The sequence below is a fragment of the Calonectris borealis genome, chromosome 10 (assembly GCF_964195595.1).
Source record: "Calonectris borealis chromosome 10, bCalBor7.hap1.2, whole genome shotgun sequence".
In the NCBI taxonomy this organism is placed as follows: Eukaryota; Metazoa; Chordata; class Aves; order Procellariiformes; family Procellariidae; genus Calonectris; species Calonectris borealis.
Genome location: NC_134321.1, coordinates 22772367 through 22799239, shown reverse-complemented (window position 1 = coordinate 22799239; position 26873 = coordinate 22772367). Strand labels below are relative to the sequence as shown.

The window sequence follows — 26873 nt, the reverse complement described above, 5'->3', positions numbered from 1 at the left end:
CGCTAGCCCACAGCTGCTGCGGCATGGAGAGGGGCTGCAGCAGCGCGGGGCTCTGCCGCGCCTCGATCGCACCAACGGCCTCGCCGCACCCCTCGGCTGCTGCGCCTCTGCGCCCCGCCCCGGGCCGGGGCTCGTGGCTGCACCGGGGTGTGGGGGACCGAAAAGCCGCGAGTGGCTTTACTCCCCAGGGCACCGGTTCTGCGGCAGTTCCACCCAAGGCCTGTGGCCGGCGGGTCCTTCCTGGAGGCGGAGGGACCAAAGGCCGGGCCGTGATGAGCCCCTCCGCGTGCAGGGCGCCCTGCTGCAGCGCTTCGCACACGGCTCCGGCCGCCCGGGCCGGGGCGAGGCCAGCGGGCAGGGCCCGCCGCGGCCCCGCGGGGGATGACGGGAAGAGGCGGTCGGTCGTCACGCGGTCACGTGCCCGGCGCTGGCGCCGCCGTCAGCGCGGCGGGCCGGCGAGGTGGCGGCCATGAGCGGCCTCTTGCTGCGCGCCCTGCGCGCCGCTCTGCCGGTCCCCCTCACCCTCCCCGCCGTCCGCCGCCTGCGCACCGCCGCGCCGCGCCCCGCCTTCGCCAAGGAGCTCTTCCTGGGGGCGCTGCGGAAGGTGAGTGGGGGTCCCGCGGCGCGGGGGTCCCGTCTCGCGCTCCCGCCGCCGCCGGCGGCGCCTCAGGGGCGGCCGCGGGCCGGGGCTGCGGCCCCGCCTGAGGGGCTGCGGCCGCGGGCCGGGGCTGCGGCCCCGCCTGAGGGGCTGCGGCCCCGCCCGTGTCGGGGTCGCCGGTGCCTGTTAACCAAGCAACGGCGCCGCGGTGGGCTGCGGGGAGGGCGCCTGGGTCCCCGGCCTCGCCAGCAGCGGAGCGCTGAGCCGTCCTGCAGCCTCGCGCTCTGCCCTCCCCGGCTGCAGCGAGGGGAGAGAACGAAGCCTGGCGGTGCTGCTCCCTGCTGCAGGCCCCGCCTCGGCGCTCTCGGGCGTTTCGGTTCCCTCGCAGCTGAAGCCGCGTTACATAGATCGATCTGTTTGTTCCTGTGCACCCAGAACGCGTGATGTAGTTCTAAATGCTCGAGAACGGCCAGCATCGGAAGGGCTACTTTAAACCACAGTCGCCTCTTTTTGCAAGCCTAGCAGATTCCCCACAGAAACACAGTGCCTGTTTACATCGGGCTCTGGGCATTCAGCAACTGCATTCCACAAAACTTAGGTCCGTTTATCCTCTGTTTTCTTCAAGGAACAAGACTTCATGTAAACTTTTGCTTGCAATGTTTTATAGGAAAGATTGAAGTTCTTCTTGTGTCTTGAGATGCCACTGGACAAAGAAGTTACAAATTTGAGATATAACGCTGTACTGGATTAAAAGAGTACCTGTTAATCCAGGGTTTGGCGTATGTTTTATCAGAGATTACAGCGTTAAATAAATTGGAAGAAGGAATAACTCAAATCCTCTGAAATGAGTTGAACAGTAAAGTCTCCCAAAACAGACCTGGTCAAGTAAAGTGTTATGACAGTTAGCAGTCAGACTCCATCACATTAAACCTCTGTTCATACATGCCTTTTTTTTCCTCTCAAATTTCAATACAACAGTTTTCTGAAAAACTATTGCATTTACTGGATCCGGAATTTTTGGAGCTGATGTGATTCTTCGGACTATCATGAACAGTTTTGTTTGGGCAGAGGTAGGCTCTTCTATTTAAAAGGGGAAAGATGATAAAAATTAGAAGCACGCTTCTCATGTAGTCTTTCAGTTCTTGTGTTAGTTGCTTGGATTTTTTTATTTGTTCGAGCCTGCCAGGTCGTACTGCTTCCAGTTTATGACCAAAATACCAGGGTATTGACGATAAGGAGCAGTATGGAACTCACCAACCTTTGTACTTGTGACATTAAACAGGTGGAAGGTGCTGTGTGTTTCCAGGGGACAGAGTTTATGGGCTGAGCTTTGAAAACATTATAACAGTAAATTGATTCTGATACAGATTAAAATTAACTAATTTTCTTTTAATCCCAAAATAGGATTACGTTGACAAAATTCATGGTTGATGAAAGTTTTTTGCATCCTCATAGTTCTTAAAATCTCTTTATTTCTCCCTAACGTTTCTATTTTTCAGGTAGTACCTTCTGATTTGGTTTTGGTATGTCATAAAGTTGAGTCCTGTGGATTTCATCACATAAGGCTGAACATTTTCCACAATTCTTAATCTTCACAGTTTTTTAAAGTCTAGTATTTGAAAGGCGTATGTTCTTTAATTTTTATTTCAATTGCATGGTTCATGCTTTTTAAAAAAAAGTAAAAATTTGCCTCTTGCTTTAGGAAGAAGTTTTCCCTTATCCAGAAATTAGCAATGAAGAACTACAGGAGATCAACCAGTTTGTAGGACCTGTAGAAAAATTCTTCAGTGAAGAAGGTATAGTTATTAGTTTCTTATTCATGCAAGTAGTTTAGTGAATACAAAATGATTTAACTATAGCAGTTGAATAAGATTATTATACTTAAAATATTTAAGTTATTTTATGCATTTATTGCTAGTCATATAGTGCTGCTGGTTCTATAGGCATGTTCATTTATGGCTTTTTTATATGGAGTATTTGGATGCTGATGAGAAGACATAAATCTTCAAAACAGAAAAAAAAAATAGAAAAAAACAGGAAATAAAAGAATTCTGGAATAGAGGTAGGATTTGAAATTGGTTTTAGCTCGGTTGAATGCTGCTGTTTACCGCTTCGTATATTGTGTATGTTTTCTGAAGCTTTTTAACTGTCCTACCATACTAAAACTGATTTTAGCAAAATTCAGCAGAGATATTCATAAATGATGCCTCATTGAGAAGCTATGAAAAAATCAAAAGCATTTATGTTTTTTCAGCATTAAAGTAGTGATTCTATTTAGGAAAAGTCGTATTAGCCATATACATTCCAGATAGGGTTGCAGGGCGTTTCGTCTATTACTGGTGCAATAGATAAGCCAATTCTAGAACAATTGTAGAAAATTGTTTCTTACAGACAGCAGTTTCTGAGACAGTTAAACAGTGTCATCTCAGATTTCCCGCTGACAAAGATAGTAGGTCTAGATTGCCCAACACCGCAGGAGTTTGAAGAAGCCTGTGATTGTCACAGATCACAATTTATGAGATCCAGGTAATTTTAACGATAAAATTGTAACGTTGCTCACTGACAGTGAATAAAGAATTTATGCAGATTACATTTTTTAATTCTTTGCTCTGTGGGGGAACATCATTTATCGAGTAAAAAAAACCTGATGTTTAAGGGAGGAATAAAAATGTCAAATTATAGTCTTAACTGAAGGTGGAAATTGCTCGTCTTTCTTTGAATTCACAACTATTTCTGTTTAGTTATTCAGGGTAACTTAGGGGTGTGGTAAAAATAGGTTGAGAGAGCAGCCTTAAACAGTTAGAAACTTAATATGATTGGCACTGGGTAAGGAAATTCCTCTCAGCTGCGTCATTATGAAGCTTGACAATGTCCAGACACCACGGATAGGTCTGTATGGGCGTAATGGAGGAAGAGGTAGAAAACCACCTTTTTCTCCCCAGAACATGTGTACTGATGGCACACCACAAATATGTTTCTGATACTATGTAGCTAAAAAATTAGCGTGGGGAACATGAAGTCTTTTTTAAAATGAGTTTTCTTTCTGAACAGCTTCTCTTAGAGGAGCATCAGAATGTTTAGCTGCCTCCCCCTGTTATATTTCATACGAAGTTACAGCGTCATTTAACTGGGGTGAATGTGAGGTTTCTTTAGGAAAGCTCCATTGCTTTTGCGGAGTTACTTCTTTTTGTGTACTTTTTGGAAGGATGGCTTGTGTTCCTTTTGCTGCAGCTTACAGCCTTCCTGAGCTGCTTAATACAATTCTTGTGTATTTTCACTGTCATAGTACGGAACAGCTCTTTTAATCTCCCAAGAATTTTAGTAACTTGTAAGAACAAGATGTTGGTAATTAACTCATTTATGTACTTTTTTTTTTTTTAAATCATGACCTTGACGTTATTCAGATAGAAAATTCTGGAAATACTTTGCTTATTTCAGTCATGGAATCTGCTAACGTGCATGTGCACAACCTGTACACATAGAAATATTTGAGAAAAGGAAATAAAAACCAGACTTTTCCCACTTCCACGTCCTTTTCCTGTATATGTCGTGACTTTACCGCCCTAACCAGTATTCTTGGGACCTTCCAGTTGGTTCTGTATTTTGACTTTGATGGTGTAATAAGGTGGGCTCCTTAAGTGAAGCGTTGTTCTCCAGAAACAGAATTGGGACTTCCTGCTGCGATGGTTAGGACTTGTCTGTGTCATTGTCATCAAAAAGCTAAAAATCGTCGTTTTTCACTTTGCGGGGAGGAGGACGGGTTGGGGTGGCAGGCTGCGGCAAACAGCCCCCAACCAACCCGGTGCGTTATTAGTCTTACAGAAGCCAGTGTAGGGTTTGAGACGTTTCCAACCACGAGGGGAGGAGAGCAGACGGGACAGTCGGTGAGATCAGGCTGAAGCTAGAAAGGGTAATTCTTACGGAGTTAGGGATGAGAAGTATGTCTGTATCCAGTGCAACAAGCACTATGTCTTTTCTAAAGATGCTTCAGAAGACTAGAGGAAAATGACAGCAGGGAGGGATGTGATGCTCCAGCAGCCCCTTTTTCTGTAAGTTATTTCAGTTCTTCGCGTCTGCACTCTCAGACTGAGAGTTAGGTTAGAGACCACACTGCTGCTAACTCATAGCACGCAGTGACCATGGCTCTGATTTGAGAACACTGCAGCCTCAGAGATTTTTTCTGCACTAAGAAACACAGTTCTATATTATAAAACCTTCTGTATTTGTAGTGGACTCTAAGAAGATTGATCAAGATGCAAAAATCCCACCTGAAACTTTAAAAGGACTGAAGGACTTGGGTCTCTTTGGCATGCAGATTCCAGAGGAATATGGTGAGTAACTGGTCACAAAAGAATAACCCAGTAGCCTATTAAGTAGTGCATTTCTGGGTCTTGCAAAACGTGCCTGTGCTATTCCATGTGTAGTCATTTGACTTGGATGTCTAAATTGGGAGCTGAGGCTTCCTCCCTAGTTCACAAAGAGGTGCGGGCACCAAGAATGTCTGTTGGCTCTGTAGGGAGCTCTGCATACTCCTACCTTGGGCGCCCGAGTTAGATGACTAATTTTAGATGGTGTAAATACCTTTTGGCATAGTATTTTCCTTTTTGTTCTTTTTTTGGATGCAGTAGAGTAGCTTGACATTCTATGGGACTTGCAGTTCTTGCTGATGGTTCCTAAAATTATACTGGGTCCAAACTGCAGTGTCTCATGGAACTGATCTATCAAAGCTGTCAGCTGTCACTGACAGATAGGAACGTGTTTGACCATACAGAAGTGTAAAAGTATAATGTCTATTTATTAAAAATATAGCTTTGGTATAAAATCTTCCCTGTGCAATACTGGACAAAAAGTTTATGTCTTAAAGGACATTACAGTGCTAACTGAGATCAGAGACATTAGTTCCTCAAGTGGATTAACCCTTAAACTTGCAAAGGAGTTTTCAAGAAAATGTTGATTTTATTCTTATGCTTAAAATAAAAATTGGGATTGAAACTAATATTTTACATGAAATTTGTAAAGAAATGAGATCGTTGCATTGTCTATTTTCTATTATAAAAGAAGGAGACTTTAAAGGGAACAACTCAGAGAAAGACAAAACTGTGTTTGACCATCTGCAGAAGGTAATTTCAGTGGGGAAGGTACCTAATTTTTGAAGAGAATAGCGTGAAACTATTTTTTTTTTCAGTGATTACGATAATACTATATAAAGATGGAGACATACCTCAGTATTTACTTGGTGTTAAATACCCTATTTTTTGTAGCATTTTTTGTTACATCTTTTTTGTTTATTGTATTAGGCAACATAACTAGTGTTGCTGTGCTGCACTGATTTCAATTCTTTAAATAGAGTGTTTATATACAAATTCATTAAAGTATGTTGGACAGCTTGCATTACTGTAACATGATGTGATCTCTGTTGATTAATTAATTGTTAAGTAATGCTTTTGAAATGGTATTAAATGTTTTTCATGGGTATTCAGAACTAGGCAGGGTGATGTGAGAGTAAGGTGGAAAAGAGGTTTGCAAGCCCTTTCAAGTTTTTCTCTTCAGGATAGTGCCTGGGGAGGAGAAAGATCTGCTCGGAGCACCTCAACCCAGGTGGGGAGAGAGAGACAGGAGGTTAGTGTCCACTGAAAGGAGGTGTTGGGAGCAGAGGAGAAAGGACAGAACTCGGAGCAGAGGGTTAGGAAGCGTCATGGCATTGGAAGTGTAACTTACGACTGATTAACTAGAAATAAGTTTCCCACTCTGTTAATTTTTTTAAGGAGTGTGAAAGGCAATGTATTTGACTTAGAAATCATACTTTAATTTAATAAAACGTTATTGTTGTTTTGATCTTGTATTGTTTTGAAGCTTGTGCAATAATACTCTCTCAGCTTCCAGTTTGTAAAAGGTTGCAATCCATTCAGCATATGTGTAGAAAATCATAGTCCTGTTGTCTTGTAAACATGTACGCTGGATAAAATCCAAAAGATGGAAAGCAATCACCTTACTCTAAGCAAGTTACTTTTTTCTGCACCATAAATAATATGCTTCTAACGCACCATAAGTAATATGCTTCTGTTGTTTAAAACTGCTGTATTTTTGGTGGTGGTGCTTGTGATATTTTAAAACTCTTCAGTCACACATGTTCAGTGCTTCGTTCATTGCATGATATTTTTCATAATGGTTTGTAATAGTGGTATATTTGCCAGAAGCATTAAAACACAGAACATTAATGGGAAAAATGAAGTGCATGTAAGTCATGGAATAGTGGCTCTCTTTAAGATGGGCATCACTGGAATTACTGTGCACGTCATCAGTAGTCTCCGAGCTGAATCCTGAACCCAGTGCCTCCTGGAAAGCGCAAAAGAAGTAAGCGTGTGTGTAGATAGGAGTGGGAGTTTTAATTCATGTAAGCATGCTCTGAAGGAGAAGGGTGTAAGAGGCAGTGATGTGAGTTAATGGTATCGGGGAGACTTGTTCTTGCATTTATTCGGTATACATAAAATAGTAGGAGTATTGAGACATCTGCTGAAATAAGGTGTTCATTATCCTGACTTACACCACTGTCCCAAGTAGAAAATTATTAACCTGGACAAAAGATGATCTTGATTAGATAAAGTTGTTTATTCAGCAGTAATATATAAAATACTCTTAAATTACAGGGAGCAGGACTTCTAGTCCTGGCAACATAAAATTCTTGAACATTAGGGTCATACAGATGCAGTTTTGATTTATCTGTTCTTTTCAGGCTCCTTACAAATAGTCTGTATTTGCATCAGCAGATCACAACATTCCTCCAAAAAGGATGTGCTAGTGTCAAGTTCGTTTTTTGATACATTCACAATTTTTCATTAAAGACATTTTTGAAGTGTTGTATTTTATCCTCCTTTAGTTTGGAAGAAGGATTGGGAAACGATTTTGTGCCAGTTTTGTTGTCTAGGTCACTTTCTGCCCGGTTTGCAGTGAAGCTGGGGACAGCCTGGCTGGCCTTGTGCCCTGTCCGGAGCCTTGTCCAGCACTGCCCCCTCCGCTGCTGGGGCTGCAGCGGTCAGCCGCAGAGCTGTATGGGGTTAATGGCCTGGCTTTGTAACGGCGCGTGGAAACGTCACCAAAAAATTCATTTTATCCTGTAAGCACAGAAATTCAGACTAGAGCAGTTTTTATACCGAACCTTTTACCATTTTCACATACAGAGTGTTTTAAACAAGCTCGTTTTCTACCATTTGATGGATTACGCTGTATTTGCTATGTGCATGCATGCTTGAACACAAACGCATCTGCTTTCTGAATAGAACTAAATTCAGCACAACTCATGCTTACTAAAAAAGTTACTGTTTTCAAAATGCATTCTTCTGGCACAACTGCAGCAATGTGGTACTTATTTGTGGACATACTATATCCAGTCTACACTAAGACGCTCCCCAGTTAAACAGTGTTATATTCTTGATGTTTCTGTACTTGAAAGGAACTTTTTTGGGGGAAGGGGCAAGTTAAATTGTAAGGTATCTACTTAGAATAAAACGTAGTGTTTGTTCCAGGTGGTCTTGGTCTGTCAAATACCATGTATGCACGTTTGGGAGAAATCACTTCTTTAGATGGATCTATCGCAGTGACTCTGGCAGCTCATCAAGCTATTGGGCTTAAGGTAATGCTCTTCTTTCGTGTCAAGTAGTTCTACACAACTTGCATAGAAAAGGTGAGGTGAAGCCTGTTTAAACGTGGGGTGTGAGTGTAACAAATAAGAATTACCGCTGAAGCGTAAATCAGGCGGAACGTTCTGCCGTCGGCTGGTTGTTCGTGTTCCCAGCACCACTGCCGGTGGCTCAGTGTCAGACTCATGCAGCGTGAAGACTCAATATGAGTACACAAGAAAATTATTAGTCCAGGAAACACTGAGATAATAATTCTTAGGAAAAAAAACCTTAAATGATCCCAAGTTTTTTAAATTGAGCAAACTTGATAAAAGTAGCTAGAATAAATACTGATATAAATAAAATTTGGGGGGGGGCTAAAATTATGGGGAGGTGGGACAGCCATGCAGAGAGTTCAGAAGGATGCAACTTTTTCTAACTGAATGAGGCTGCGTATTGGGGGAGCTTAGAGAAGAAAACTTACCCAAGAAGCTTCTAACGTCTTTATTTACCCCCATGTGAATGCTTAGCAAGCATGTGAATTTTAAACCCATTTTCTGTATATTGTAGCCTTAGGTATCTACCTTTTAGTGCATTTTATGGTGGATGGATGGGAGTGGTCTGAAGCTTGAAATAGGAGTAAGTTCATTAGAATAAAAAATTCTTCATGGAATTGAGCAGACAATGCTAATTAAAAATATGTATTTATTCCTCACCTTACTTAAAATTTTGCCATCTGTAGAGCAGGGATAGTGAGCTGAGGTGATTTGTAGAGCAGTCTGATGAGAAGTGCAGTGTAAGACACAACTGCTGTCACTCTCCTGCTGTGGCCAGTTTGGGTCAGTTGGGGTTAAGCCTAATTTTGTTGAGTAACTGTATCTTAGCTATTTAACCGTTGATTATTTAGCTTTATCATGTATTTTTGTATTTTATTTGTCCTTCGTAAGAAACCTGCTGTAAAAAAATAAATACAACAGAGAATTAAAATAAGTGCACTCTCATAAAAAGTTGTTGAATGCTTATTTAATGAAATAATTTGGAACCTAAGTAAATCGTGTGTTCTGTTCTCTGATTAGGAGCTTTGAAAATTGTTGCTTTTTGGGTTATTAAACTAAAATTATAGTGATAGTAATGAAGGTATGACAAATTATAAAGGAAGGACTATCTCAGCACCTTTCAGAGCAACAATTAAGTCTTCACTTAAACATAAATACCGTGAAACCTACCCAAGAAGGCAGTCTTAACAATAAGCCATTTCCTTTGGGCATTTGAACAACTGTGTGATGATAAGTGACGTATTTTCATGTCTGATAAATAATAGTGTCCATTGTTTATTAAACTGTCTCTTGTTATGCCATAAAATTTGCAAATTAAGCTTCCTGAACTTGGCGAAGCTTGTCAGCTTCATTTCTTTTTACACAAGTTGATGCTGAAAAGTTTTCTGTTAATTCTTTATTTAGGGAATCCTCATTGCTGGCACTGATGAACAGAAAGCAAAGTACCTGCCTAGACTGGCATCTGGGGAGCACATCGCAGCTTTTTGTCTCACTGAACCTGGAAGGTACTGGGTTTGTAATCATAAAGGCTTCAGAAAGCACCAAAACACCTAAATGATTTTTTTATTATTTTCATCTTCCTTACAGTAGCTGTTCGGTTAATATATTAAATCTTTATTATTTGGTGCCTATGGCTTCAGTATATAGGTCAATTTTTTTTTTTTTTTTAAAAAGGTACACTTCAAATCATGTAATTCATCTTTCCCCAATGTGCTGCTTATGGCAGCTTCCATGAAGTCACTAACCGTTGTTGTTCCCATCCCAGGAATTCATCCACTTAATTTCTGGCATTACTGACTATGAATTAGAAGGATACTTTGTGCTATGTTAGAAATAATGTGCTGTGACTGTTTTAGGATGCTTCCAGTTCCTTTGCAAAATTATAAGAGCCTGTATTGAAGGAGCTACCAAAAATAATAGCAATAAATTTTGGTCTTTCCTTAGGGTTCAGAAAAGGCATCTTTGTAGCAGCAACTTCATTTCAAAGATAAAGTTGTATTTATTACGTTTATTCATTGACTGTTGCTAATGTTGCAAATTCTGTTAATGCAGAAGAGGTAGTTTTCTTAGAAACATACAGGCAGATGGTTTACGACGTGATTGTAAAGGAAACTGATTGAAGGACTGAGACCAGTTGAATGTTTGAAGTTGAATCTTGCTTGTCCGTACAAAACTATAGTTTGAAACTGCCTTTTCTGAATTCTTGTCTGCTAGAATGGCTTGCAATGAGCATTTGATTTACTTGCTGATTTTCACGTTGCTGTGCTGTAGATACCTCCCAGCTATCGGGGGGGGGGGTTTATTCAAGAGTCCTAAGCCAGTTTTTGACCCTCTAAAAGCTATCCCGCTTGCAGGTAAAATGTAAACTAGCACAGATATTTTAACAAAGCGATCCATGGAAGGGACTTGGAAGTAAAACACAGGAAAAAACCAAGGGCTAACCGTGTTCTGAAATTCTTCTAACATCATTATTTAGCCCAGTATTATTTAAAAAGATAGCTAGTCTTGGTAACTTTAAGTTCAGTCTTCTTAGGGACCTTAGTTCTAGGGCACAGAAGCAATCATTTTTAGAACTGAGTTTTAGAAATCTAACCCTATTAAAATACCAGCGGAGATCTGGCTGTTCCAAGAACTTAACAACCGTCTTCAGCTGAAAGCCCAAAGTGAGCCGTTGTGGCATTTTAATTTGTGGAAACTTCTTTCAAGGGGGCAATTATGTGCTTCTTGTTACGTTACGTAATAAGGTGGTGATTTGTGAACTTTCAATCACAGAATGTAAGCTTTTGATTGCTTTGTTGTAATTCACCTGCTGATTTTGCTCCTGTAGAAAGTATTTGATGTGCCCAAGTGCTCATTGATGGAGACTGTCACGTATTTATTTTTCATTTCTGTTGAACCTTTTTTCACTTAGGATATAAAACCAGGGAACGGATTTTTGAGGAACAACTTAGGCGTTTTAAACGTGATTGTGTATGTTCACAGAGCTCAACGTGTAGCTCAAAAAAGTTGCTTACGTGGCATTTTGAACATTCTGGTCAGATCATAAGATTGATAACATACGTATTAATCAGCAGAAATGCCCCTCAGGTAACTTAAGTAGATTTCTTTAGAGCTGTTGAATCTAGTAAGTTTCCTTGTTAGTTAAGAATTAAAATTTATATGCTGCTATTTAATGCAACTGTAAACATTCCTTTTTAAAGGATGGGAAGAGGAAAAAAGATGTAGCTTTGTTTTTTAAAGCGTGTTTGTTTCTTTAAACATTAATAACTTCTTTGGCTTTTAGTGGAAGTGACGCTGCGTCCATCCAGACAAGAGCAACCCTCAGTGAAGATGGGAAATACTTCTTATTAAATGGCTCCAAGGTATCCACTCCCAGACTGGAAATACGACAGGTCTTTGTTACAATATAGAGAGCATATTTGTCTTTTGCAGCATTGCCGTCAGTCCGCTTTTGTGAAAATGCACCATGGATTTTCATTTAATTCAAATCTATATTACAATCTACTCTTATAGTTGGTCTAAACTTACCATTATGTGGTCAACTTTCCTTGGAAATGTGTTCACAAGAGGCAAAACTAGTAGCAGAACACTCGTTAGAATTTTAAGGGAAGCAGCAGCAATTAAGGGAAGCTGGTCTATTATGAAACAGGAACAGTGCTGACAAAATCAGAACAAATACATTTCTTATACATCTTTCCTCTCTCAAAACAGGTTTGGATATCAAACGGTGGCCTTGCCAATATTTTCACAGTATTTGCTAGGACAGAGGTTGTTGATAAAGATGGACAACGGAAAGACAAAATTACTGCTTTCATTGTAGAGCGGGATTTTGGTGGAGTCACCCATGGGAAACCTGAGGATAAGTTAGGCATTCGAGGATCCAATAGTAAGAATCGCTTAAAATTGTTAACAGAAATTGTTTGAATATTTTAATGTTTTAATTTGTTTAGATCATCTGAATTCAGAGGCAAATCAATATCCATTCCATATAACAGTGTAAGTTTCATGTTTCTTTACCTAGCTTTTCCTATGAGTCCTTCCCAATGCAGGGTCTGAAATAAGAAATCCGTATTGTCTCATTCTTTTCTGCACATGTGAAGCTTCCCTAACTATGCAGTGAAAGAAATTACTCGGCAGATTTGATAACCGAGTAGCTTTAATCTAGAAATAAGTTTTCATAGGCTCTTCTGAAGCTTGCTGATGATTATAGTTTTTCACTGTCTATCATTTGGACTTGACTGCTGTATCAGTTCCTTAAAATAGAGACAAAACTGTAGTTCTCTGTTCATATAATGTACATTAATTATCTTTTGAATATTTTACATCAGTAACTGATGTCAACTACAGTCTTTTCCCAAATTCTAACTTACTTGGCAAAGCATATGTAATTCTGTCATCAACAGTGCATTAGGAAAACTTTACTTCTTGTTACAAAAAGAGTCAATTATGTTCCTGAATGTCTTTTAAATATTTCTACATAATAACTCAACAGCTGTTAACTCTGTGTTTCAGCTTGTGAAGTACATTTTGAAAACACAAAGGTGCCTATAGAGAATGTAATTGGAGAAGTCGGAGGGGGATTTAAGGTAAGCAGTAAAAATAACTACTGATGATTTTTAAAAGTCTGAAGGAGACTTTTGTGGAAACTGAAGTTTCCTTACTGGTAATAATGAACATTGCTAAACTGAAGAATACTGGAGGACGGGCTTCTCCATTTACCTTATGTGCTTTGTATTAATTGGTTTCACTGGCACAGTGCACGAGCGTGCCATAATCTCAGATTTGTATGTATTTCTTCTCAATACAGTTACAGAGCTGGTTCCACTATTTGTTTGGCTTTTTAATGTTTTTCATGGTATACTGTTCCCTTCAGAAAAGGGAGCAACTTTTTCAACAGAACTTCTGAATTGAATCAGGGAAATGTCTTCTGCTGTTTTCTGCAGCCAGAATTGTGGACAATGTAGGAGGGGAGAGAAAGAAATGAGTGTAACAGGAAGTGGTTCGAGGAGAGTCCAGATCCTGCCCAAGGTCCGTGGACGTCAGGTGGTTTTCCAGGGTTAGATTATTGCACAAGCAAATAACGGGAGGAGTAGACTGAAAGGCTGCCTCTGGCATTGGCTTCTCTTCATCGGCAATGCCTCTGGCATCGCATCGGAGAAGTGCGACACCGTAAAGATAACGCTGGTCGCCTGGCTGTGGTAACCTCTCTGAGGTCACACACGTCATGTGTGGATTGGCAGAACTGTTCTTGGTCGTCCTTCTCAGTTTTCTTACTCCCTCTGCAGCAGGCAAGTCCAGACCTAAATGCTAAATGCAATAATCTTCTTTAATGTAGTAAACATACTAAAAGAAGATTTTTATGGTTTCTTCTTCAGATAATTATCACAAATTAAAATGTAGGAACAGTGACTTCTGGCTAAATTTCTTAACAGTCTTTGAACTGAATCACTCATGTTTCTCCTGCTAAGAAACAATAATACTAGATTTCAGAGTCTATTTTTGTACATTATTGATCTGTATTTCATTTCTACACCTTTCGTTCTTGTTCCCTTTTCTTGCATGTTGCTGAAGGGTATCTGAAGCAGGAAAGCACCCATTGCAGGTCAGCTGCAGAGGAGATTTTTATATTTGGCTGTTGTGTACACAGATTAAACAATATTCTGGTTTTCTTCTTCATCTGATAAACTGCAGCAGTGTTGTCTAGTTTGAATGTTGTTTGTCTAGTTGCAGATAAATACATTTTTATCTACATTTTACCTTAATGTATTTTGAATAGAGGATTACTTCCAGGTCACTGGATCATCAGTATCTGAAAACTGTTTCAAGTATGAAATCAGATGTGGGAGGTCACCTTAAAAGCCTAGTTTTGAAGCATTATTGCTGGGATGCTGAATGCCGTGCTGACCAGTATGAGGGCCGGTGTATTCCAGGGACAAATGAAACCCAGGAAAGCACTAAAACATGAAGCAAGGTAGCAAAAACCATCGTGCCTAAGGAGTTTTGCAGCAACAACAGTGCCTAAAACCCATTCACTTTCTCCACAGGTTGCCATGAATATCCTAAACAGTGGAAGATTTAGCATGGGCAGTGCATCTGCTGGAATGATTAAAAAATTGATAGGTGGGTGACTTAGGTGTTCTGGATTGCTGGATGCCATGCAAAAAAACCCTGATCTGCATAAGGTATATAATGCAGTTAATTCAAAATAGTAACACAAGTCTTGATCATAACAACATCGCTATATTGTCAGTCATAACATGCTTTGACTTCTTTAAAATAATTTTTATTTAAATTTTTACTAAAAGCCTGTAAAACACTGAAGTTTCTTCAGTTCATACAGTGGAAAGTTATTGCCTCTGTTGAATTTTTCTGAGGTAAAATATTCTTACTGAGAGAATAACGTATATACTGTTGCTTTTAGAAGGCATAATCTCCCTTAAAACTTCCAACTTGAATAACTGGCTCAAAGCTTACACAGTAACAAGTAATAAAATTGGTTTCTACCAATAGTTACCCAAAATAGTAACAGAAATCCCTCTAATCAATTAGCGCTAACACGTGCCCTCTCTAAGAGCACGGGTTCACACCTCAGATTCTTGTTCAAAAGCCTTTTCCCAGATTTGATCAACACTGTCATTTTGAGGGTGTGTTTCACAAGCTGCCGCTTCCGAAGCGGCGAGGGGTTGACTCGGTGTAGGCTGCAGTGTCAGTCAACAGAAAGACGCTGTCAGCAGGAATAGTCTGTCACAGTTACAGTTCTGCTGTTCTGAGATGGGTTTTGTTTTTTTTTTTTTTAAAGAAATGACATCAGAGTATGCTTGTACCAGGAAACAATTCAATAAGAAACTGAGCGAATTTGGATTAATTCAGGTAATAAAAAATGAAAAACTTAAAATCTCTGTGCTTTGTATTGACTAAGTGCAAGGACATAGATTATATTGGGGTTCTTCTGGCTCTACTTTTGGTTTGAAGAAATTGCTAGAGGTATTAAATTTGTGTAAACTTAGTGCAGACTTCTGTACACTGATCTTTTAAATGTCTAGAATGATAAATGAATAAAGATACCTTTTTTTTAGGTTTTTCGCGATTATTTTGCAGTAGTACTTTTTATTAATTAGTATTTGATAATATGTTAAACATATGAAAATGCAGTTGTGGTCTTAGGTTTCAGGCTTGACTGTGGGATTTTGCATCTTAATTCCTGTGTGATTCCTTGCATTATTGTTTGACAGGAGAAGTTTTGTTTTATGGCTGTGAAAGCATACGTAATGGAGAGTATGGCTTACCTCACTGCAGGAATGATGGACAGGCCAGGGTTTCCAGACTGCTCCGTGGAGGCAGCCATGGTCAAGGTAATTAATTTTATTGAAAGACTTGCCTACAGCTTTCAGCTAATAAAGACTAATGCCTCTCCTGTTTTTCAGTCTACATTGCTGAGAGGCTCAGGCATTACATGTAGACATATGATACAAAAACCTCAGCTAGATGAAAAAAATAGACATTTCTGTTGTCTCTTATTTCCCACGTGCTATTGATTACCTCAGATTCAGGTTTTTGTCACCATACGAAATAAAAACTGCATACGACAGGTTTGGAATACCGTGGTCCTCTTGAATTCTGTTTTTACGTGGCCTGACACGGTAGCAAGAGTAAAAGGACACTCAGCTATGATCCCAGCTGCAGGCCTGGCTAAGGCGCTTCTGTCCTGGCTTTAACTCAGAATTGGTTGCAGAATATGTGGAGAAAGAGTGCGGCCCTCTCTGCTGGAGTGTCGCTGAAGGCACGTCTGCGGCGTAGGGCTGGGTGCTGCTGGCCGCAGGCACCTCGAGGAGAGCTCAGAGAGCTTCAGCCCCCCTCGGCAGTCCCTTGCGGCACGGTCAGTTCAAAAGAACGCGTGTTCCGGTGAATCTGGGCAGCGACCAACCCGCTGCAGCTCTTCTTTCAGTCTGTGGCCGTCACTCTCCCAGGAGTATTTCCTTACAGAGACGTTCTTGCGGATTGCAAGGAAACCATTTGAGTTTGACCGAAGTATCCACCCTGAGCCGTAAGGGTACTACTTCAGGCAAGCTTTAAACAGGACTATTTTAACAGCAGTGCAAAATATTGCAGCAATGTCACGTAGATACCATAATGGAGCAACGTATTATGTATTTACTGCGTAGCATGGTGATTGAAATACTGTTCCAACGGCAGGTGCTCAGTTCTGAAGGCGCGTGGGCTTGCGTAAGCGAAGCACTGCAAATTCTTGGAGGCCTTGGCTATATGAAAGATTACCCCTATGAACGCTATCTCAGAGATGCTAGGATACTTCTGATTTTTGAGGCAAGTATGAAGATACTGTTCTACTGTAAACCTGAGCTGAAACCCGAGTATTCAGTTGAATAGGCCTTCATTCGTTTAGTTGCAAAGTCTGTAATAGAGTAAGACTGAAGAACTAATCTTGTTTTCTTTGGAGATACGGATAGTACTTTCCTATAATAAAATACGACAGCTTTTATAGACTAACCATAAAGTCTGAGTTACAGAAGGAACTGGCACCAGCTGTGTCTCTGGGAAGAACAAATCGGTAATACCGTTGTGTGTGTATATATATACACACACTGGTAGTGTATATACAGTTTCTTCTTAAATATTTAGAAACTTCCTGGATGTTTTTAACAACATATGCAGCTGTTTTAAATACACTGTCATGAGAAAAAACAGTCCCAGTTCATGGCTTGGGTTTGTTGTTGTTTTGAACAGACTAAAGGATTCTAAATTAGCGTAAAAGCCTAAAACTGTTTTAGTTGAGAAGAGTAACTCATCAGTTTATGTTCAGTAAATAGTTGTAATTGCATATGCTGACTCATGATGAAATCGGAGTCCTGTGTCTGCCTAAGCAAGAGCCTCATGAGAATGAAGCTGGCCATCTTGCTTTGTATCAAGCCTACTTTGAAACCTTTCTGCTGTTTTTATTCTCATGTATCTGTACTAATATAAGTGATAGGATTTGGTGAGAGGTATGGGCAAAGGTTTAATTTTTAAACAGCTTTCTCTAATAGGATTTTCTATTTTTTTTTGCGGCTAAGCTACTCTGTTGGTGCCTAGACTTGAGTAACCTTTCCTCTTGCGTGCTTCTCACAAGGGAAGTAGGGAAACACACAAAAGATTAATTTAGAAGTTTAATTAACTTATTGATATGCATTTATTTTAAAAAAAAAGTTGGCTGCGAAATCTACTGTTTCCAAGTTGGATTATCAGTGGCCATTCATCTGCACATCTGAGCCAGATTTCCAGGCTTGATTTTTCTTGATGGACCATTTAGAAATGATCATTTACCTCCTGGTGTCAGGACAGCAAATATCTCAACTGCAAATCACTGCAAGCAAGAATTTTCAAACTGCGGTTCAGTGCACAGCAGCCACCCAGCTGCTCTGGCAAATACGTGTGTGTTTATCTCGTGTAAGTAGGAAGAGTCAATTCCAATATTGGTTGAAGAGCAAAACCAGCCAACCTGTAAGGGCATCCTCCTACATCCTGTGGGGTTGATGTTTATGAATCCGACGGACATTCTGAATAGTAAAATCAAAACCACTTTCTAGACTGGTTGAAGCAGAGACGACCTTTCACATTGGACAGGTTATAGGAAGTCTTATTTAAAAAAACCAAAACACGACGCCGCTGGAATTCCTGTAATTCAGCTCATTTTTCTCACTGATCCCAACAGGTATAGAAAGTTACTCTTCTGCTAAAACAAGAAGGCTGTGCTTACCTTGTTTATCTTGGCTGTTTGTAAGGGACCTGCAGGCAGGTCAGATAAATGCAGTTTGCTGCAGCCGAGGACAGAATTCTGAAGACTCTTCCTTGTCCAGGATCTGCTTCTGTTGCCCAACAACAGTGGGTAGGCTGGGCTGTGGGTGTGCCCCCCCAAAACGTCCTGCTTCGTCTCAAGGACAGATGAGTACTTCTTCTGGCACTGTAGCCCCTCTGTCACTTGGCCTGTCACGGGGTCATTACAGTTTTGACACTGGTCTAACACTCGGGGTGCTTTTCATCTGTGACCAGCCTTCTGTGTTTTGATCTTTATTCTTCAGCCATCTATATTAAACAATCAATCATATAAAGGATTCCCAGACATCAAATTGTACAGTATCATCTTAATTTCTTGGTCTGCACTTGCTTTCCAAACAGGCATAGTGCGCAGTTTTACACCTATTTAAACGTTCCTTTACTGGAACAATGCAGAACTTACTTACTTTTTACTCAAAATGCATTTAGTCTGGTTTCTTTTTTGTTGTGATACATATGAATGTTAATAATGAGAGGCTTAACTTCTTCACAGCTACATGAAATCAGAATTTATAATTGAGATAAAGCAAAAGATAGCAAACATTTATGGATGGATGAAGAGTAATCTTTTAATACTAGACCAATAGAAAGGGAAGACTGGGAATACAGACCTGCTTGGAAAACATTCATTAATACTGTAAACTTTCTAGTTAACTAAAGAACCTGTCTTCAAAATTATACATATACTTCAAAAAAAAATTAATTAGTAGAGTGTTTAGTCTTCGTTCCTTGCTTCCAGCATCCCTGACCCTCTGCAGCCGTATGTCCTCTACCTCCCCAGCTTCTGCAGCCGCTTCAGGCAAACTCACCTGGCAGCGCGGTTTCTGCCATAAGTCTGTTTTCCTTACAAGTGATGATCATCTTTTGTCTTGCACAGAGCTCTCAAAAGAATTTTATCTTACGAGTCCAAATGCATTTTAGAACATTTCAAGGAAAAGCACAGCACATAAGTTATTTAGACATTAAAAGCAGTTTTAGGAAAAAAAGTATAGAAAATATTAGCACAGCATATCTAGATTTTTGAAATACTAAAAATACTTTGTACTTGATAGTGACATCACTTTATGTTATGTTTTTTACAGGGAACAAATGAAATTCTGCGACTGTATATTGCTTTGACGGGTATGCAATACGCAGGCAAAATCTTAACTGACAAAATTAAGTATGTTCTTATTTATTTCTAATAGTTTTTAATAAACTAAACAGAATCTAATAACTGTTTAACTGGAGATAAGGGGGGAAACCGTAGGGAAAAAAATGCAGTATTTCTGAATGTATTATCTTGTCTAAAAAGGCAGTTCAGTGTTATGGGGTTGGGGGCTTTTTGTTTTGGTTTTTTTTTTTTCTTTTTAATTGGATGTTTTATGTATTTAGGAATCTTGGATTTATTTTATCTCACCTTATAATTCCAGCTTGTGTAAAACTCCTTCTTAAAAGACCAGTAATTAAAATTTTATAACATAAGATTTTATAACAAAGTTTTATTGGTAAGACAGCTATATCGTACATACTGAGTGTATATACTGGTCTCTGGAATTTGAGTATTTTTGAGAGGAACTGAAGATGAACCATGTTGTATACATTTAAGGCTGTATAATAATTCTCCAGATTTCATAGTAAAATGGATCAAAAGACTTGATGATTCATACACAAACTGCAGGTGTTTTGGTAGAGCATTTACAATCCCAACGGGTTATCTGAACTCCTGAAGCTTCCCTTGCAAACCAGGAAATGGCCTTTAACAGCTGTTTGTTTTCCCAACATTTTAGAGAAATCAAGAAAGGAAATGTGGGAGTGGCACTGGGGGAGTTTCTAAGCAAATTACGGGACACGATGGGCAGAAAAGTGGATTATGGGCTAGTTGGTGATCGTGGAGTGGTGCATCCCAGCCTCCAGGTAAGGGGAAGGGGGACACGGTGCTCTTTGACCAGGTCCAGACACTGGTCTTTCATGTTTGATTCCCTGCACTGCTTGTCACAACCTGATACCCTATTTATTTAAAACAAAGCGTGTACTTAGGAACAGTGAGATTTACAAATTTAAGCAGATGTTTATACCATTTCAGGGGTAAGGACTTAGTTATAGGTATTACATGGGTACACATGAAGGTAGAATGAAGACTGTTCTAAGTCTGTATTTGTACCAAATCCAGGTTTATATCCTTTTTAGTAATTTATATAAATTGAGCTTTCACAGTATTGAAGTCTTTGTAATGGTCTGTTGCTGCCCTTCATAATAAGCTCAGTTAAAAACCACTATTTTTTCCTGTTTAATAGTAACATGGTTTTAGGTAAGAATTTCTCTGAACTATATATACATACTTGCTTAATCAATCACTTACTAAATAATTTTTATGACCAAAGATGAATGTTCTGTTAATAGAGAAAAGGTAAGGTATGGTTTTCCTATGATGTTTTGTTAGTGATTTGAAAAACTGTAACAAAACTACTTTCACTGTTCTATCAGTATACCTGTCCTCCAGGTCAGCTATTTCAGGCACCCAGGTAAGAGGATTTGCTAGGATTTGCTAATACTGTTCAGTTCACAAAAGGAAGCTTAACAATACAGCACCTCCTTCGGGTAAATACGCCGTGTTCTGCAGTGCCACCAGAGCACATGGGTGGATTGTTTTAACTACGGTAATTCTGACCTAGCTGACACACTAGATTCGAACTTCCTCTAAATAGCTTCAAACCCATTTACTCGTATCACAAGAATCAGCATCGTTAATTAGTTGCGTTCATGAATTAATAAAGGCCAAATATGACACTGGAAATGTTCTTCCTACTTAATACCAGAATTGCCTGCTGGTTGTTCAACTTAGTGTACATCATTCCTTCATTTTGATCGCTCAGGATTGATTGCAGACTGCTAAACTTCAGACTGTTGGTGAATTCACACAGTAGTACCAGATAATCTTGATTTTCAGGGTTTTCATAACCTGCAGCACTTAGAATAAGAATTAGGTTTGCTGTGCAGAACTAAATGTTGCAGAAGAATTTTTCCAACTAGTGCTTGCATAAGCATAAAGACTATACTGGAAAGTCACCAAAAGTAAAATTTAGAAAATTATAATGCATATTTTATTGAAAAAGAATAATGCCTATCTGGCTTTCAGCAGCAAACCGGATAAATGTTAAAAAAACAGTACTTGCCAAGAGAAAATCTAGTATTAGTTGGGCTTCAGGATACCAGGCTGCATCTAAACCGTGATTTTTCCCTCAGAAAAGAATCAACATTTTATAATCCCATTCCTTTTAGGTAAATAGGCAAACTCTCCCTCCTTCTTAGCTGGGAAGAAAAAGATGTAAAATGGTGAAAGATCATCTTAACAGGGACTTCTGGTCAGTGACTAGACGTTGATAATAAACGCTGTATTTAGCAGAAAATTGAACGGCCATTTTTTAGAGAGGGAAGTTCGTTCTTGTGCGCATCTTGGGGCTTACATCGTTAGCTTCTTCAACAGAATTGCCTGCTGGTTGTTCAGCTTTTAGTGTACGTTGTTCCTTCATTTTGATCGCTCAGAATTGATTCCAGACTGCTAAACTTCAGTCTTGGCTACTTAAAAGAGGAAAACGAGTTTTGTGCTCTAGTTGAGAATTCTAATGTGTGTCTTGGCTACTAAACCCATGGGAAATGCCGGCCGCCTGCAGCCAGACCACAGCGGCCCAGGACTGTGGGGGCAGAGCCACTGCTTTCTCATGCAGGAGGTGGCGTCGCCCGAGCTCTTGGTGTGTTGGCTGGGCTGCACAGGAGTAGCTCGTACTTCCCCAGAGGTGCTTCCCTGGAATGCGCTGCTGGTTTAGCTGCGTGTCCTGTTCCGAGAGGTGTGCTTGTTCTTCCCGCCGGGGACTGCTCAAATTGTTGTATTTTCTGTTTTATTGTATAGGAAAGTGGCAAGAAACTTGAAGAAAACACTTATTATTTTGGAACTACAGTGAGAGGCCTGCTAAGTAGGTTTGGCAAGGTAGCTATTATTTTTTCTGTTATCGTCGTTACTGAATAGTTTATTCTCAACCGAATTGGCCTCGCTAGACTCTAGAGTGGACTGTGTGTATAGCAAGAGCCAGGACTTCCTTTACACAACACGTTTCTGTCGAATATGAGAAAATACACTGAAATTCTACACTTGATGTAATGGACAACTTCTGTTTCAAAAACAAACAAACAAAGAAACAAAACCAATCTCAGTGAATTTGTTGTTTTCTTCTACCTCTGTAAGCACAAGTCCTGCCTGCTCCAGTGACTTGTTTTTAAGTACTTGCTGTGAGCAGTCACTGGAGCCCATTTCCCTGTTCCCAAATGAAGAGCTGTACCAGCAGTTTTTGAATTCATGCTATTCGTCCATGTTGTACAGCAAATGAATCTGTAATTACGCCATGCAAAGTGGTGTAGTTAAAATAGGAGAGACTGAACTTAGAGCACCCTGGATTTTCAATTTTGTTGATCTGATGTGCTCTGCGAATGCTTATCAGACTAGGCCCCGCCGCTTTCCACTTTAACTAATACATCTTTTGAACAGGCTTAATATATTTGGTACTTCAATGTCAGTGAATTTACCGACGTGATTTCAAGATGCAGCAATTTTACTGTTGGCTGCAGCCTGAAAGACTGTTAAAAGGTGGAAGATAATTAATCCAAAACTTAGTAGTTTAAACATCGTTAATCCAAAATTGTTAAAAGGCAGAGCATAGTTAATCCAAATCTTTCTGACTTAGGGTAGAAATCCTATGAAACAACTTACCTGTCTATGCTAAATAAGTATGAACCTAAATACAAAGTATGAAAAAAAATGTTTGGTTAAAGTTTTAAACTGACGAACTACAAGCTAATAATCATTTTTACTCTTCTAGACAATAGTGGATGAGCAGTTGGTTCTGAAGAGAGTGGCAGATATCGTTATTAATTTATATGCAATGACAGCAGCTATTTCCAGAGCTAGCCGGTCTATCAGTATCGGTCTAAGAAACCATGACCATGAAGTAAGTGTACTTTAATATCAGTGGTACCCATTTAATGTCTGCACGCCTTGGATCACGTAGCTTAACAATCCGTATTCATTCCCATTCTGCCTCACTAAGTGTTTTGTAATAAAGAGGCGCTATCCAGCCTCAGACTTTCCTTCAAATCTTACACGTCTCAGACTTTGCAAAACCTCCATGACGAAGAGCTTTTGTTACACTTAAAAGTACACCCTACATTTGTTAAGAATTTATATCTATCACAGCAAACTCCCGTAAAACCAAGAGCATACCAGACTTTCTAAACTGATCGGTGCAAGAGTGCAGTAACCACACCAGTTGCCTCTCAGGTGCTCTGAGTTGCGTGCTATCGAAGTATTTAAAATATTTTAACATATACATACACATTTATGAATGAATTACAAATTTCCATGTTCTCTTAAACCTGCTAATACCATGCAGTTCTTCCCAAACTCTTTCCATATAATCATAAATAAATAGTAACGTATAATAATAATATTTTGTCAATAAATTTATTGACAGTAAAGTGAGAGTTTGTCACACAGGTGATTGTATAGTAGCGCATTTAAAGTTGCATGGTAACAGTTATGCTACAGGACAAGTAAATTTCCTATAATTAAGTGTTAGACAAATCCAAACTGATTAACCTTTGTCTTCGCTGGCCTTGAGACTTCAGATTTTGTGTGTGTAAGCCCCTTCTGGATTTATCACCAAAAATGTCTTCTAGTCAGTTTTGAGTGACGGGGTCATCCCAACTCTGACATTCATGGCTGTGGGGAAAAAAGTAACAACGATGCTTGCAACAATACATGTCTAACTTGCAGGGCTCCGTTATCAAGAGACAAAACTAGACTTTCAGAAATTTAAATTACTGTATTTTTACTACATTGTTTCGGTTATGAAATTTATTTACTAGTTTTTAACTGAGTTTTACTATTTTCTCAGGTGCTTCTTACAAATATCTTCTGCACAGAAGCATATTTCAAGAATAATTATGCCATGGCTCAATTACAAAAATGTAAGTTCCATAAAATAAAAGGATTTTTTTATACTCTTATGGCTTTCACAGACTCCAAACACAAGTAGGTGTTTTTGATGTGACCAACAGAATAGTTTTGCTCTGCCTTAAATTAGGATGAGGCACAGAACTTGTACCAGTTGAACAGAAAGAGTCTCTTCATTTAATAGATAAAACTGCAGTGATTCTTTTTTTTCCAACTGCGGAGAGGAACATAAAATCTGTCAGTAGCAAATACTCCTGTAAAGAAAATATCAGATAACCAAATAGGTCAAATACCGAATTGTTAAGTACTGACCAATTAGGCGTTTGGTCTGTGAAACTCAGTCTGCAATAATCAATCTTTTTTAGAAGAGAATGGTAAATTATTTCCTGGCACCGAAGTTTAGATACTTGCATTTGTATTCTAAAATCCTCTTCGAAAGAAATTTAGAAAAGCTATTTATGGTACTTCAGTTAACTTTCCTTCTGTTTCTCCACAGATGCAGATGAAAATCTGGATGACTGTATTAAAAAAGCTGCAAAGCAGGTACTGGAAAAGAGAGCCTATATCTGTTCTCATCCGCTGGACAGGACATTCTAACGCCTTCACTGGCAGCAAATACCGATGAATGTAAAACTGGCTGATTTTCTGCAGTTCAAGTATTTGACACCTATTTCATGAGTTTAACAAATGTAATGAGGTGTAACTGTGTAAAATAAAACTTCTAAACACAGCTTCATGTAAAAAAGATAAATAAAAAAGAAGTTATTTAAATCTCAAGTTATCTTATTAGATGTATATACATCTGTCCCTTGGAGCTAAATAAAGACAGTTGAGGTTTGGACAGTGAGATGTGTTTTCCCAGGGAAGGGATCAGTGTTCTGGGAAGTATCTTTAAGCTTAAATAAGCTACGTACTTACCTTTAGAGAAGCACTGGAAGACTTGCGGAATCAGAACAATTTAGGTTGGCAGGGACCTCCGGAGGTCACCTTGCCCAGCGCACTGCGGACGGCAGCACCAACTACAATCATCATCGCCTTCTCCAGACGAGTTTTGAGTATCTCTAAGGATGGGGGGTTCACTGTCTCTCTGAAGTCCCATTGAAAGGTTTTTCCTTCCACGCTCTGTTCTTGGCCTTGGTCTTAAAGCCTTACACTGGCCCCCTTGGCTTTGTTTTGTTTTTTTTAAAAACAATAAAGAGGGGTTTTTATTTAAATATAAGCTGTCATCTCTGTTTAAAAAAACTCAAGAGACAGCAGATTTTCATAAGCATTATTCAGACTTCATGACAGTTTACACGTTTTTTTTTTCCCCTACCCTCGTGGTAACCCCCAAACTTAACTATCCCTGCAAGGTCAGTTTTATCCAGTGACACATTTCAACAGTGTCCCCATATTTGCCTTTGGGAATTACCTGCTGGCCACATTTCACTAGGAAGACAATTATTTTGGGTGACGGGTATACATTACCAATTACCTGTTCATTGAGCGCTTTCTGTTTACCATGTTACCTGTATCCAGAGTACCGTCGCTCCAGCGTATCATTCTGGAGAGGGCCGTCCTGTTGCGCGAGGATGGCGGTGCGTCCTCCTGCTCTTGCAGATTGTTCCCTCTTGTGAACAAATGAAACTTTATAGCAAAGTGACCTGGAATGAAAAAGGACTCCTAGATCAAGCTGTATCTCTTTATCTACAACTTCCTAATAAGTGTTGCAGTTTTTCAAGTAAAGGTGTTTCCTAAACACCATTGAATGTGTAAAATAATTTACTGTAATAGCCAATGAGCTCACCACTTCCATCAATTACTATGACTATGCTACTTCATCCTTGTTGCTCAACAAGTCTTAGGAGACCTGTGATTTGAACAATCAGGTGCTGTACCATGTAAAGATTGGTTTGGGCTCTGGCAAAATTTGCCACCAGGTTAGTAGTTCTGAGTCAGGTAACACAGATGGTAATTTTGTTGGCTAATACCCTGTTTCCTCAGACGCAGCTCTGCCTTGCCTTTGGAAGATGGAGGCCAGCTATGAAATGACAAATCTAGTGTTTAGTAAAATATCAGGTTCAACACAGGAGCTAATGAATCATCATTTCACAAGCTGACACTCAAAAGGCTGAAGTCTGACCTTGTTAAGCATGATTTATATCTAGTGTGGGATTCTAAAGATGACATTTCTGCAAGAACAGAATAATTAAATGGAGGGAAACAGTATCTTAGACTATGTGATGGCATGACAGCAAAATAAAGACCAGAACTCATCTCCCACAATGAAGAACAAAATGCCGATTAAACCACTTTACATTGCTCCATATGTAATTGAGATAGATAGTAACTACAAGTTTCCTGTTAATGCAAGACTTGCTGTCCCATACAGCTTAATTTAGAAAGTTCAAAAACATGAAACTTCTCTGAATGTCTAGCAGTTAAATTAAACTGGAAAGGTAAAATTGCTCTTCAAGAACTTAGATTTGTGTTTCTTAGATTAGAAATGCTGCAGCCTACATTCCCCAACACAAGGCCAGGCGTATGGCTGACGTGTCAGTGTCTCTGACAGTGCTGTGGAAAGCTCAGTCTGTGAACATGTAGGTAATAACATAGCGACACCCAGGGCCAATGTTTACCAATGACAACCCTAATTCCTTAATTCTGGAGTTCAGACTTGAAAGGGAGACCTCCCACGAACGCCAAGTTGTCCTATATAATTGGTTTGCTTCTTTGGGATACACCCTAAGAATTTAATTTAATCAACCTAGTGATTTATTATTATAATATCTGCATGCTGTAACTGATAC

The 26873-nt window shown here is 39.7% G+C and overlaps 2 protein-coding genes across 10 annotated transcripts in view; one reads left to right on the top strand and one right to left on the bottom strand.

Moving 5' to 3' along the window:
* The first annotated feature begins 415 nt into the window (after window positions 1-415).
* Window positions 416-24855, top strand: ACAD9 (acyl-CoA dehydrogenase family member 9). Of its 9 annotated transcripts, XM_075159416.1 has the most exons (19): window positions 2301-2394; window positions 4581-4647; window positions 4828-4929; window positions 6149-6217; window positions 8122-8228; window positions 9675-9775; window positions 11554-11662; window positions 11982-12156; window positions 12783-12856; window positions 14315-14390; window positions 15070-15140; window positions 15503-15622; window positions 16464-16592; window positions 19181-19260; window positions 19868-19994; window positions 21988-22065; window positions 22952-23080; window positions 24026-24098; window positions 24581-24855. In XM_075159416.1, exons 5-19 carry the CDS (start codon window positions 8145-8147, stop codon window positions 24679-24681), a joined length of 1527 nt encoding a protein of 508 aa, XP_075015517.1. In that variant the 5' UTR covers window positions 2301-2394; window positions 4581-4647; window positions 4828-4929; window positions 6149-6217; window positions 8122-8144; the 3' UTR covers window positions 24682-24855. The 9 variants fall into 9 exon arrangements, with proteins under 9 accessions (XP_075015511.1, XP_075015515.1, XP_075015510.1 ...); XM_075159410.1 differs by lacking the exons at window positions 4581-4647; window positions 6149-6217 and adding an exon at window positions 416-604 and having other exon boundaries at window positions 11554-11632; XM_075159409.1 differs by lacking the exons at window positions 4581-4647; window positions 6149-6217 and adding an exon at window positions 431-604.
* CFAP92 (cilia and flagella associated protein 92 (putative)) overlaps window positions 23579-26873 on the bottom strand; it is a 36780-nt gene continuing 33485 nt past the window's right edge. Inside the window, exons 18-19 of the mRNA XM_075159408.1 lie at window positions 25593-25727; window positions 23579-23850 (exon numbers count right to left, since the gene is read on the bottom strand). Of these exons, the coding sequence (XP_075015509.1) occupies window positions 23808-23850; window positions 25593-25727 (178 nt within the window). The 3' untranslated portion in view covers window positions 23579-23807. The remainder of the gene's footprint in view (window positions 23851-25592; window positions 25728-26873) is intronic.